At 54.2% G+C, this 13,359-nt stretch overlaps 1 protein-coding gene across 4 annotated transcripts in view; it reads right to left on the reverse strand.

Moving 5' to 3' along the window:
• The window catches only part of CALN1 (calneuron 1), a 59,681-nt gene that overhangs the window by 18,636 nt on the left and 27,686 nt on the right, over nt 1-13,359 (reverse strand). For all 4 annotated transcript variants that reach the window (XM_038759683.1, XM_038759682.1, XM_038759685.1 and 1 more), the window contains exon 3: nt 2,673-2,816. In XM_038759683.1, the coding sequence (XP_038615611.1) occupies nt 2,673-2,816 (144 nt within the window). The remainder of the gene's footprint in view (nt 1-2,672; nt 2,817-13,359) is intronic.

A 13,359-nucleotide genomic window follows, 5' to 3' on the forward strand; every position in this document is an offset into this window, starting at 1 on the left:
CGGGCGGGTGCGGGAATGGCACGCGCAGTGCCTGCACGTGTTGCGTGAGCACTCATGGAATAGTATTTATTGAGTGGACACGCAACTCTCTGTAGGTTTGGGGAGCCCTTAGCTGCTCAGGGACATGGGGGGCGTTGCTGTTACATCGAATAATGCTACGTATAACTGCGGCGATTTCCCAGCCCTCCGCCTCCGTTTGCCCCATTTTCCCCCCGTGGTCTCGTGCCTGGCTGGGGAGGGTCTCTCTGGTTCCCTGGGGAAGCAAGAAAAGTCAGGCGGTGGGGCTCCCCACGGCCCATTCCCTCGACCCACTTCTGGAGCAAGGTGGAGGGGCAGCTCTGAGATCCAGACACCACCACAGGGAAGAGAGAGTGGGCACGTCACCCCTCTAGATCAGCCACAAGCGGAGTCCAGAGTGGCTCTGTCTGATGTGGACAGGGTCCCAGTGCCCTTATGTCAGGAATTTTTTTTTTCCCACAACGAGAAGGGGATCATTGGTCTACCAGTCTACCCTGCCAGGAGCCTGGCCAGGCCCAGTGGGCCGCTGGTGGACTTGGTCAAATGGGGAACGTGGCATCGGAGGCCTAACGCAGCACGGATGACGTCACGTGCGTCTCCTTTGGCCGTGTTCGCTCTAGAGGCAGCAGGAGTGAGAATAATAATAATAATAATAATAGCATTTATTTAGCACTTACTATGTGCAAAGCACTGTTCTAAGCGCTGGGGAGGCTACAAGGTGATCAGGTTGTCCCACGGGGGGCACACAGTCTTAATCCCCATTTTACAGATGAGGTAACTGAGGCCCAGAGAAGTGAAGTGACTTGCCCAAAGACACACAGCCTCCAGTGGTGACCAGAAGGTGGCCTAGATGGGTGCAGTGGCAAGGGAGCTAGTGGGCCAAGCTCTCCGCCTATCCAGTTTCCCATGAACACCAGACTCTCCATATACCTAACTTCCCATGAACGCTAAAAGATACACACCAGGCTTTCCATGTACATGGGCCCCCATGACCACCGGAAACCACACCTCAGGCTCTCCATGTCCCCGACTCCCTTCGAACACCAGAAACCACACATCAGGCTCCTGACTTATTTGGCTTCCCTCATTCGCCCAAAACCATGTACTAGGCTCTCTGTTTACCTGCCTCCCCGTGAACACCAGAAACTATGTACCAAGCTCCCCCTGGGTCCTGGACATTTTGTTCAGCTGGTGGCATCCTTAGCCCCTGAGGGTGCGCAGCAGGAACCATTGGGCAGGGCAGGGCCCAGGACATCGGGGTCCGAGCAACTGTCAGAGGGCCAGGCTGAGCTGCCGGGTGGCCCTGAGCCTGAGAACAGGCCCTGTTCCGTGCTGTACCATGCTCAGCTTCAAACTGCAGGTATGTCAGTCCCTGCAGGCCCCTAGGGCTGCACCACCTGACAGTGATGCTAAATCAAACTTCTCCTGCTGTGTCCCTGAGGCCCACCAGCAGAATTTCTGCAACAATCATTGCTCCCAACACAAGCACTTCCAGGCTCTGTAAGCGGCATACCCATGTCAGCATTCAGCACCCCTTAATGACACACGCATATCTCCAAATCCCAACCCAAATCTCCATTCTCCAAATCCCAACCCCAGACTCACCTCTGCTGCCTGTGGGCCCTCCCTCCCCACATTCACAGGGACCAGTTGTGCGAGGGGAGGGAGGGGAGGGAAGGGAGGGGAGAAGATGGATTCAGATCCTCTAGTGCTCAGGGTTTCTGGGGGATGGTAGCTGATGGCTCAAATGGGATGCTGGCTGTGTGTTTGGGGTTTGGATGCCAGCTGTGGGTTTGGGGAATAGATGCCAGCTGTAGGTTTGGGGCTGGACACTGGCTGTAGGTTTGGGGTTTAAACACCAGCTGTGGATATGGGGTTTGGATGCCAGCTTTGGGATTTGGTTGCTGGTTGTGGGTTTGGGATTGGATGCTGGCTTTAGGTTTGGGATTTGGATGCCAGCTGGGGATTTGGGGTTTGGATGCCGATTTGGGGTTTGGACACTGCTTAGTGGTTCGGGGTTGGATCCTGACTATGGGATTTGGGGTTTCTGGCTCTGGGTTTGGGGTTTGGATGCCAGCTGGGGGCTTGGGGATTGGACTCCGGTTATGAGTTTAGGCTCTGTTGCTGCTGCCCCTCTGACCCAGACCCCAGAGAAGTGGCTGACCACTGAGGATGAGACCCTCTATCCCTGCAGTAGTCCCTTTAGCAGCAGTACTTGCTCCAGACCTGGCAGACCCAGAAAAGATCAGGCAGTGGGCTACCCCATGACCCTTGTCCCTTCCCCAACTAGAAAGGAACCGGGTAGGCCGGCCTCCCCCATCTCCCTCTGGCTGTGAAACCTGGCTAGGAGGTGGCCAACACATTGGACGGGTCAGCCCCATGGGGATGGGTCGGGCCAGGCCAGGCCAGGGAGTCTTGGCAGGACCGAGACCCTAGCCCTCGGGCCTTTCCCCTGGCCTACCCATTTCCCCTTTCCGCGACCTGGGTGGCCCTCCCTGCTGCTTTTCCTCCCCCTCCCCCCTGAGTGCAGTGCCTGGGTGGAAACAGGGGTGGGCTTGTCAGAGGAAGCACCAGCCCTCCCGCCCCCGGCCTATTGGGGCTCTGCCCCCCAACACCCCATCCGCCCATTCTCCCTGGCAGCAGGCTGAGCTCACCGTCCATGTCCAGGCGCTGCATGATGATGGCCAGCTCCACTTCACTAGGCATGTAACCCAGGGAGCGCATGGCCATGCCCAGCTCTTGTTTGGAGATGAAGCCGTTGCCATCCCTGTCCAGGACTCGGAAGGCCTCGCGGATTTCTGCCTCAAGAGAAGGGTAAAAGGTTAGAGGGAAATGTGGTCTTCCCCTCTGGCCTCTCCCTGCTCCCCGCTGCCCCCCAGCAACCTCCCAGAGAAACAGAGCCTTCCTGTCCCCTTCCCCCACAACTCTAATGTGTTTCGCACCTTCTCTACCGGGGCCAGGCCCAGACAAGAGGGAATGTCCTGGGATTGCAGCAGGAGGGATTGAGATTAGGCTGTCCTGTCCACGATGGTCTGTAGCCCCCAGTTTTGAACCAATCTCACGGGGGCACCAAGTGGGCAACTGGCTGATCCCCCCTCCACGGGGGGAGAGGGACACGGCCATCGGCTTCCAGTGCGTTGTGGGAAAGGAACGGCCATTCGTCTTTTTGGCCCCGGCAGGACAGGAGGAAACACTTTTCCACCAGAGTCCTCAATCTTTGGTGCCTCAGCCTGACCCACTCCCTGCGGGGCCCTGGACTTGGCTCCCACTGACCAGTCTGATAACCTTAGGTCTGTCTACCCAGTGCTTATCGGGCAGTCGGCACTTAATAAATACCGTCATCACTGTTGGTCAATCACCAGACTGCCCCAGGTCGGGAGAGTTTCCTGTCGGCCTATGGCCCGGCCTGTGTCCACAGATCCTGTCCCACGGCCCCGCGTCACCCCCCCAGCCACGGTGCTCCCCCTGCCCTGGGCTCCAGGGCCTGTGAATGTGCCTGGCTGGGCTGCAGGGGCAGGATCTGAAACCCAGAGCGGTAACCCGATCAGAAACTTCCCAGCTGAACTTCCCAGCCGGGCCAGCCGGATAAAGTAATTTGGCAGCATGGGTGGTGGCCAGGTCCTGGTGCCCCCACTGCCCCTGCCATTCTCACTGGCCTTGCTACCTCTACCACATCTTCTACTCTTCTCTGTCTCTCTGCTCCTAATTGCAAGTTCCCTGAGGACAGGGACTGTGTCTGTTCTCTCTATTGTACTTTCCCCAGCACTCAGTAAACACCAATGATGGCAATCAGAAATGGCATACATCTCAAACCATTCTGATGAACCTGTGTGTGCCCAAATTTATTGGAGGGTGGACATCGAATGGCTCTTCCAGTGGCTCTTCCTATGCTCAGGCCCTGCCTCGAGGGTCTTTGTCCCACCGCCACCTTGCCCAGGCCCCCGGGACCAACTACCCGGCAGCTCCCAGGGCAGACAAACCCCAGATCAAGTCTCTCAAGACTGTAAGCTCGTTGTGGGAAGGGAATGTGTCTGTTTATTGTTATATTGTGTTCACAGTAGGCGCTCAGTAAACACGATTGACTGACTGACTGACTGCCTGCCGAGAGCCAAGCCTCAGTGGCAATAGGTTTTGGCGAGGAGATGCCATTTTGTCCCCGGAGGGAGATGGTGATGGGCATTGGTGAGGTGATGCCATTTCATCCTCAGAGTGAGATGGCAGGGCCCTGAGTGTCCCGGCCCCCGCCCCCGACAACTTCCTCCAGCCCCACTCGGGGCTGCTGGAAGCTTCGGCCTCCAGATCACACCGGGCCTGGCGGGCTAGAGGAAATGTTTTATTTATAATGTTTGTTCGCACGCAGCTAGGCCTTGGGCCCATCTGTCTCCTTGCACGTATCTTGGAGCCAGAGTTGGCTCCGAGGTTGGCGAGGGGGAGGTTGGGGACAAGGCGCTGCTGGGCTCAGGCAGACCCCGCACCACTGCGCTCGGGGCCGACTTCCAGGTCTCTCAGCCTTTTCTGCCTGTTCTGCTCAGTCTCTGCCATCCCCATATCCACCCCATTCCTGCCACATCCCCCTCCTTTCCCCACATTCACAACCTACCTCAGCTGGAGGGGGACTGGGGCAAGACGGGCTCTAATGCCCTAGCTGGATATGGGGAACCAGGACTGGATTTTGCCATCTGGGCAAAATGGATGGTATGTATCGAATGCTTTTACTTTGTGCAGAACACTGTACTAAGCATTTGGAAAAGTATGTTACAACAGAGTTGTAGGCAGGATCCCTACCCACACAAGGATCTTACAATCTATAGGGACTGTGTCCAATCTGATTACCTTGTATCTACCCCAGTGCTTAGAACAGTGCTTGGCACGTAATAAGTGCTTAACAAATATCATAATTATTATTATTATTATAGGGAGAGACAGACATTAAAATAGATTGGGGATAGGGGAAATAATAGAATTCATGGTCGATGCAGAGGTGAAGGCAGAAAGGGGAAATACAGAGTTTAGGGTGGGAAGCCCTCAGAGGAGATTTGATTTAGAAGGGTTTTGAAGGTGCGGAGTGTGGCAGATTGTTGGATAGTAATAATAATAATAATAATAATAATAATAATAATAATAATAATGGCATTTATTAAGCGCTTACTATGTGCTAAGCACTGGGGAGGTTACAAGGTGATCAGGTTGTCCCACGTGGGGCTCGCAATCTTAATCCCCATTTTCCAGATGAGGTAACTGAGGCACAGAGAAGTTAACTGACTTGCCCAAAATGACACAGCTGACAATTGGCAGAGCCGGGATTTGAACCCATGACGTCTGACTCCAAAGCCCAGGATCTTTCCACTGAGCCACGCTGCTTCTCTAGCGTGGCCCAGTGGAAAGAGCACAGGCCTGGGAATCAGAGGATCTGGATTCTAATCCCAGCTCTGCCACTTGCTTGCTAAGGGACCTTGAGAAAGTCACTCAACTTCTTTGTGCCTCAGTTTCCTCAACTGTAAAAATGGGGATTCAGTATCTGTCCTCCCTCCTACTCAGAATGTGAACCCCGTCTAGGACAGGAACTGTGTCTAACCTGATTAAATTGCATCTTCCCCAGCACCTAGAACAGTGCTTGACACATAGCGCTTAACAAATACCATATTTTTATTATTATTATTATTATTATTATTATTATAAGAAAGGGGAGGGAGTTCCAGGCCAGAGGGAGAACATTGGCAAGAGGTCTGTGGTGAGAGAGATGAGACTGATATACCAAGAGTAGGTTGGCAATAGAGGAATGGAGGGTGTGGAGTGTACTATAGCAGATCAGCAAGGTAAGGTAGGAGGAAGAAAGCTGACCGAGTGTCTTAAAGCCAATGGTTAGGAGTTTCAGTTCGATGTGGAGTTGGATGGGCAACCATTTGAGGTGTCTGATGAGATGCGAACTGAATTTTTTTTAGAAAAATGATCCAGGCATCAGAGTAAAGTGGGGAGGGACAGGAGGCAGGGAGGTCAGCAAGAAGGTTAATGCAGTAGTCAAGGTGAGAAATGATAAGTGTTTGGATCAACTTGGAAGCAGTTTGGGCAGACAGAAAAGGGCAGTTTCTAGAGGTGTTGTGAAGGTGGAATTGACTGGATTTCATGACAGATTGAATGTGTAGTTTACATGAGAGAAATGAGTTGAGTATCATGTCAAGGTTATGGACTTGAGAGGATAGTGGTGCTGTCTATACTGACAGGAAAGTCACAGAGAGGATAGAGTTTATGTGGGAAGACGAATGGTTCTGGTTTGGACACCTAGGCCATCCCGAAACAATGAGCAGAGCCAGATAGACAGCCTCTCCTCTCTAGCCAGTAGCTGATGGCCAAGGGGGATCGTTTTGCTGCTTTTTTTAAATAGCATTTGTTAAGCGCTTACTATGTGCAAAGCAGTGTTCTAAGCACTGGAGAGGTTACAAGGTGATCAGGTTGTCCCACGGGACGCTCACAGTTTTAATCCCCATTTTCCAGATGAGGTAACTGAGGCACAGAGAAGTGAAGTGACTTGCCCAAAGTCACACAGCAGACAGTTGGTGGAGCCGGGATTTGAACACATGACCTCTGACTCCAAAGCCCAGGATCTTTCCATTGAGCCATGCTGCTGGATCGCTCCATCCAGCTCCCCCCAGGCATGGGCATGGGACCCTTCCTTGCTCCTCTCTGACAGGAAAACCACAGAATACATATCTTCCCACAGAACGTGGCTGGGTTTCATCTGTGCACAGGAGCTAGAGCCCAAGGAGTTTCCAGATGCACCTGGATGATTACTGAGTGTGGAAAGCGTCAGCCCTGGTGGCTGCCAGGTCAGAGGGGCAGGCTGAGATCAGGGCAAATAATAATAATAATAATAACAGTGGTATTTGTTAAGCGCTTACTACGTGCCAGGCACTGTTCTAAGTGCTGAGGTGGAAACGAGTAAAGCGGGCTGGACACAGTCCCAGTCCCACATGAGGCTCACAATCTTAATCCCCATTTTGCAAATGCAGCAACTGAGGCACAGAGAAGTTAAGTGACTTGCCCAAGATCACAGAGCAGGCACACAGTGGAGCTGGGGATTAGAACCCAGATCATTCTGAGTCCCAGGCCCGTGCTCTATCCATTAGACCACGCTGCTTCTCTGTCCCTGGCACGTCGGGTGGGATTCTTCACACACTCTGCAGCTTTCCATTCCACCAGTCCCAGTCTAGACCCCTTCCAAGCCTACTGGCACTGAAAGGGCAGACATGAGCTTCCCACCCGAAAACTCTGCTGGCCTTGCTGTTGTCCAAGGCCCAATCCAGGCTCTTCTGGGTCTTCTGTTGGGAGGGGGCGGCGGGCTTGGGTGAGCCTCTGAACTCCTGACCTGCAGCTGACACTTGCCACAACTGGTCCGGAGACAGACCCGCGGACAAACAAGCTCCACTCCCCTATGTAAGCTATAGCCAACCCTGTTGATAAATGCCTGCCTGCCCCGTATATAAACCAGCTCCACTCCCTTATATGAGAAGCAATATGGTACAGTGGACAGAGTACGGGAGTCAGAACGTTATGGGTTCTAATCCCAGCTCCGCCACTTGTCTGCTGTGTAGCCTTACACTTGTCTGCTGTGTGGCCTTAGCAAGTCACTTCTCTCTGGGCCTCAGTTACCTTACCTGTAAAATGGGGATTAAGACTATTAGCCCAATGTGCAGCAAGGCTTAGTAGAAAGAGCATGGGCAGAGGTCGTGGGTTCTAATCCCAGCTCTGCCACTAATCATCTGTGCCTTCTCTGTGCCTCAGTTACCTCATCTGTAAAATGAGGATTAAGACTGTGAGCCCCACGTGGGACAACCTGATTACCTTGTATCTACCCCAGCGCTTAGAACAATGCTTGGCACATGGTAAGTTCTTAACAAATACCATCATTATCAGTAAGTGGGAAGGGGACTGTGTCCAACCCGATTTGCTTGTATCCACCCAAGTGTTTAGTACAGTGCCTGGCACAAAGTAAGTGCTTAAAAAATACCACAATTATTATTATTATTATATAAACCAGCGCTGGCCTCCTATATAAACTAGCTCTGCTCCCCTTGGTAATCCAATGCCTGGCCCATATATGAACCAGATCCACTCCCCTATATAAACTAGTGCTAGCACCATATATAAACCAGCTCCACTCTCCTTTATAAGCCAGCACTGGCCCCATAAATAAATCAGCTCTGCTCCCCTTTGCAATCCAATGCCAGGCCCATATATAAACCATCTCCTCTCCTCTGCTCTCTATAAAACAATGTCGATCCCGTATCTAAACCAGCTCCAGCCCCATATGTAAACCAGCTCCACTCCACTTTGTAAAACGCCGCCAGACCCATATATAAACCAGCCCTGCTCTAGTATAGAAACCGGCGCCAGACCCTTAAATAAATCAGCTCTCCTCCCCTTTCTAAACCAATGCCAGGCCTATATATGAACCAGCTCTGCTACCCTGTAAAAACAAGCTCCAATCCCCTTTTTAAACCACTGCCAGCACCATATATAAACCACCCCCGCTCCACTATATGAACCATGTCCAACCATGTTGATTAAAGTAGCACCAGCACTACATATATATAGTATATATGCTATGTATATATATATAGCATCTCTGTTCTTCTCTGTAAGTCATATCCAACCTTGTTGATTAAAGCAGCACCAGCCCTGTCTCAAAAGCTGCTCCGCTTCCCTTTAAAGCCACCGACAGCCCCCTATATGAACCAGCTCCGCTGCCAGCTATATAGAGCAGCTCCGGCCCCTGGCACACCTCCCCCACCCCAGCCAGTCCTCGCCGATACCACTATCGCTCGCCGTGCACCCAGACGTCACTGTTCCCACGGCAACCCGTGTTCTCGGGAGGGGCGGCACAGCACCAACTGCACAAACTAAGTCACAGGCACAGGTAACACAACATGTTGTGTCGGGGAGTGTTCGAGCGCCGGGTGGTCCTGCCAGGGATGAGACGAGGTTGTCCCAGCCCGCTGGCCGCCCGGATACCCGGCCCTGGGGCCCCTGCCAGTTTACCCTTTGTAGACAGAGAGGGAGAGGACTCAGAGCCCTTCATTTGTCCAGCTGACCCTCCGAGGGTCTGGGGAAAAGGAGGACCCGGGGGCAGGGGCCAGAAGGCAGGGCTGCTGCTAGGCCCACCGCTCCGGCAACCCAATTCTCTCCCCACCTGAGCTGACTGCAGGGGCCCTCCGAGGCAGCCACCTCTCTGTGACCACAGAATTCGGATCCTCCCACGTTAAGTGGATCATTCCCTCCACCGATGATGCCGTGTCCCTAGGGTTATGCAAATCAAGTCCTGTCCAGCCTCAGTGGTACTGGGGTGAAGCTGAAGCGAGGAGCCGGGTCACCTGGTCACTTGTCCAGCTTCACTGCCCCAGGCCGAGGCTGGAGAGGGAAGCCAGGTCACCTGTACAGCCCCAGTGGCCCCAAGAAGAGGCTGGAAGGGGGATCCAGGTCACCTGCCTGGCCCCTGGCCAAGGCTGGAGGGAGGTGGGTCACCCTACCCATCATCCTAGCACCAGCTGAATAGGGAGTGCCCCTCTGCCATCCCTCACACAAGCGTTACATTGGAGAGAGCTTCAATGCATGACCCGCTGGCAATAGGACACCCCTCCCCCTTCTTCTCTTCCCACCCAGACCCCTGTCCTAGAAAACACAGGCAGCCATGGGTTGAGCTCTGGAAGAGGGAGAGGACCTCCATGTAGAGACCAGATTCACAGGCCCAGACATGGCACTGATCCCATCTCTGCTGCCTCGGTGTGGCCAGCCCTCATCTCCACGGTGCTGCTGGACAATTTCCACCCTGTCTCTTGGTCACAATGCAATCAATCGTCTCCATCACACCTCCCCTCCACAGTCCCATGGCCTAGTGGACAGAGCCAGGGCCTGGGAATCTAATCCCGGCTCTCTCGCTTGCCTGCTGTGACCCTGCGCAAGTCACTTGGCTTCTCTGGGCCTCAATTTTCTGATCAGTAAGGTGGGGATTCAATACCTTGTACTGTTTCTGACCTGATTGTCTTGTAATCACATGTAGCAGGTACTTAACAAATACCACCGTTGTTATTTTTACAGTGCCGTTGAGACCGTGCCTACGGAGCAGCCCAGACCCTTGCTCAGTGATACCCAAAAGGAATACAATCATATATCAGCAGTTGCACCTCTGAACGTGAACTTTGGCTCTGCATCTGCCACTAGGTCCTTGGACATGCATAATAGGAGTTAAAGACTCAGGCTCTAACCCCAAAGAGCTCCAAGGTGGCTGAGGGAGATTGGGACAAGGGTCAGTCAGGGAAGGCCTTCTGGAGGAGGGGGCTTGGGTTGATGTCCATAATCGATTTTCAGGTTTTTCTCCCCCTCTAGACTGTAAGCTCCCTGTGGGCAGGGAAATGCATCTACCAGCTCCGTTGCATTGTACTCTCCCAAGTGGCTAGTGGAGTATTTTGTATGGTACTGTTCATTGACTGGCTTTTGAGGGGGCCCCGCCGGAAGGGAGGGATATTGTTCAGCGATGCGCCTGCTGCTGCTGCTGAAGGAAGACAAGCAGTCAGTCCCTTTGAAAGGCAGGAACAGGGCAGCCCGGTTCAGAGATCCTGGCCTGTGCCCGGGCCAGAGTGGTTTGTTTGCTAATGAGAATCTGCAGCCCTTGGGGGAGCAGAGAGCGGGAGAGCGCATCCGTTGCGCACTCTGGCCAAGCTGGGCGCCCTCTACACTTCATCTGTCAGCTTTATAAACTCATTCCGGGGCCGGGCCGGGGCTAATTGCTGTCGGTATTGATTGAATGGCCCCGGGCTTCACGTGTGCCACGAACCTGGGCAACCCAGCCAGGAAGACGGTGGTGGCGGGGAGGGGAGGTTTGCAATCAGTGCATCCCGCTAGGGATGGGAAGGCAGGGGTGCAGGGGAAGAGGAGGAGGGAGCAGGCCAGGGGAAGAAGGGTCGGGGTGAGGCCCACAAGCTCCCACTGTGAACTGCCGAATGGCCAGTGGTTGAAGCCCCCGGCGTCTGGATGAAGGGTGTGGTGTGCCCAGGCCTGAGCTTCCTCTGGAGGGATGGGGCAAGCAAGGAGTCCGAGCAAGGAGTCACCTGGAGCGATGGGGTGAAGGCCAAGCTGGGAGTCCCTTGGAGGGATGGGATGAAGTAACGTGGCTTAGTGGAAAGAGCACAGGCTTGGGAGTCAGAGGTCGTGGGTTCTAATCCCAGCTCCGCCACTTATCAGCTGTGTGACTTTGGGCAAGTCACTAAACTTCTCTGTGCCTCAGTTACCTCATCAGTAAAATGGGGATTAAGACGGTGAATCCCACGTGGTACAACCTGATTACATCTACCCCAGCGCTTAGGACGGTGCTTGGCACATAATAAGTGCTTAACAAATACCATTATTATTATAATTATGAAGGCTGAGTCGGGAGTCCTCCAAAGAGATGGGGTGAAGGTCAGGAGTCCCCCAGAGGAATCGGGTGAAGGCCGAGCCCTGAGTCCTTGGCTCTCAGTAGGCCTCTGTCAGCCAACTTTTACTTCCCAAGCGCTTAGTACAGTGCTCTGCACACAGTAAGTGCTCAATAAATACGATTGATTGATTGATTGATTGATTGATTGATTGTTGGTTAGCAGTGAGAGGGCTCAGGGAGTTTCCTGGGTCCAGACCCTCGGGGAGGAATTGCGCTGTCACCACTGCCCACCTCTCCCCTAGGATCCTGCAGATCCTGACCCACCCCAGTCAAGCCCCCAGACTCCCAGAATCCTAGACTAATACCCTCCCACCCCTCCACCCAGTCAGAGCCTGGTACTCCCAGAATCCTGCAGTTGCCTGACCCTCTCCAGTCAGACACTGGGACTCCCAGAATCCTGTGGGCCGTGACCCTTCCCAATCAGGGCCAGGATTCCCATAATCCTGTGGGCCACGACCCTTCCCAATCAGGGCTGGGACTCCCAGAATCCTGCAGGCCACAGGCCTTCCCAGTCAGGACCCGGGACACCCAGAACTCTACAGGACACAACCCTAGTCAGAGCCTGGGATTCCCAGAATACCACAGGCCATGACACAGTCAGGGCCAGGGACTCCTGGAATCCTCCTAGAGACAGAGAGCTGTCAGAAATCTGGTTCCCTGGGTCATGGAACCCTCAGAGACCTGACTGCCAGGGCCACCGAGCTCTTGGCTTTCACAGGGAAGCCCGGAAGCCGACACACACATAGACGCAGGCTTGGTGCCCGGCATTTTCTCATTTTTCTTTCTCCTCTCCCCACCCGGCTGGTCCTGGCACTTGGCTCCCAGAGGCTTGGCTCCCGGCACTGGCAGGGAAGTAACACAACAAGACCCAGATGGTCTTGGGGACTCTGGACATCAATTTCAGAGGCGTCTTCCACAGAAGCACAGCTCTGGTCTTCCCACATGCTGTAAACAGCACCCCCCCTTCCCAACCACCGCCGCCACTCCTTCCTGCAGTAAACATCTCCCTGGACACAGTCCTCCCTCCCTGCCTTCCTTCCTGCTCCTCTGCCCCACCCTGTCCCCCCGTCCCCTTCTGCCCCTCCCTGTCCCTCCATGCCCCTTCATGCCCCTCCATGACCCTGCCTGCCTCGGCTCGCCCTGAGCCAGGCAGAATCAGTGAGGACCCAGTTGGAGGGGGCATGATTGGGCAGGCTTCAGTTGGAGATGGGGAATCAGGGAGGGTTAGAGGATGGGGGAGAGGGCAGATAGAGAGAGGAAGAGACTGAATACCAATAGGCTGAGGAGGAGGAGGAGAGGGAAAACCTAGCACTCACCCTGAAGCCTGGCACCCAGATTGGCTCTTCCTCCCCACCTTGTCTCCCTCCATCATGTTAGGGTAGACACCCCTCCCCCTATGTACGTGCTTGTGTGTGTGGACCACTCTTTCTCTTTCAGCATCTCCTCCTCTCAAGGATTTCAACAGGACCTTCCCCAGGACACCCCCTCCCAGGTCACTTCCCCTTCAGCCCATCCCCACCGCCAGGTTAGACACCACGAGGACACATAGCCCCAAGGCATACGCTGCCAAGAGTCCCTCAGGTGAGGTTGCCCCACCTGTCTCCCACTGCTGGAGTTCTGGTTCCCTCCCAGGGAAAGGAGGCTGCTGGGCTTTCACTCTAAGAATATTCATGCCTTTTCCATAGCGCCTGTGTAGGTGGGTGACTCAAACCGGCACGGATGATGGGCCCAGGAATTTCACCACAGTTATTCTCTGGGAGGCGAGGAGAGGCCAGAACTTAATGTAAAAGGAATCTCGCAGCAGCCCAACCTGGAATTGGCTCTGCTGGGGGGAACCAGATGGGTGGGGGTGGGCAACTGGATCTTCTTGGCAC

The sequence above is a fragment of the Tachyglossus aculeatus genome, chromosome 17, assembly GCF_015852505.1.
Source record: "Tachyglossus aculeatus isolate mTacAcu1 chromosome 17, mTacAcu1.pri, whole genome shotgun sequence".
NCBI classification, from domain to species: Eukaryota; Metazoa; Chordata; class Mammalia; order Monotremata; family Tachyglossidae; genus Tachyglossus; species Tachyglossus aculeatus.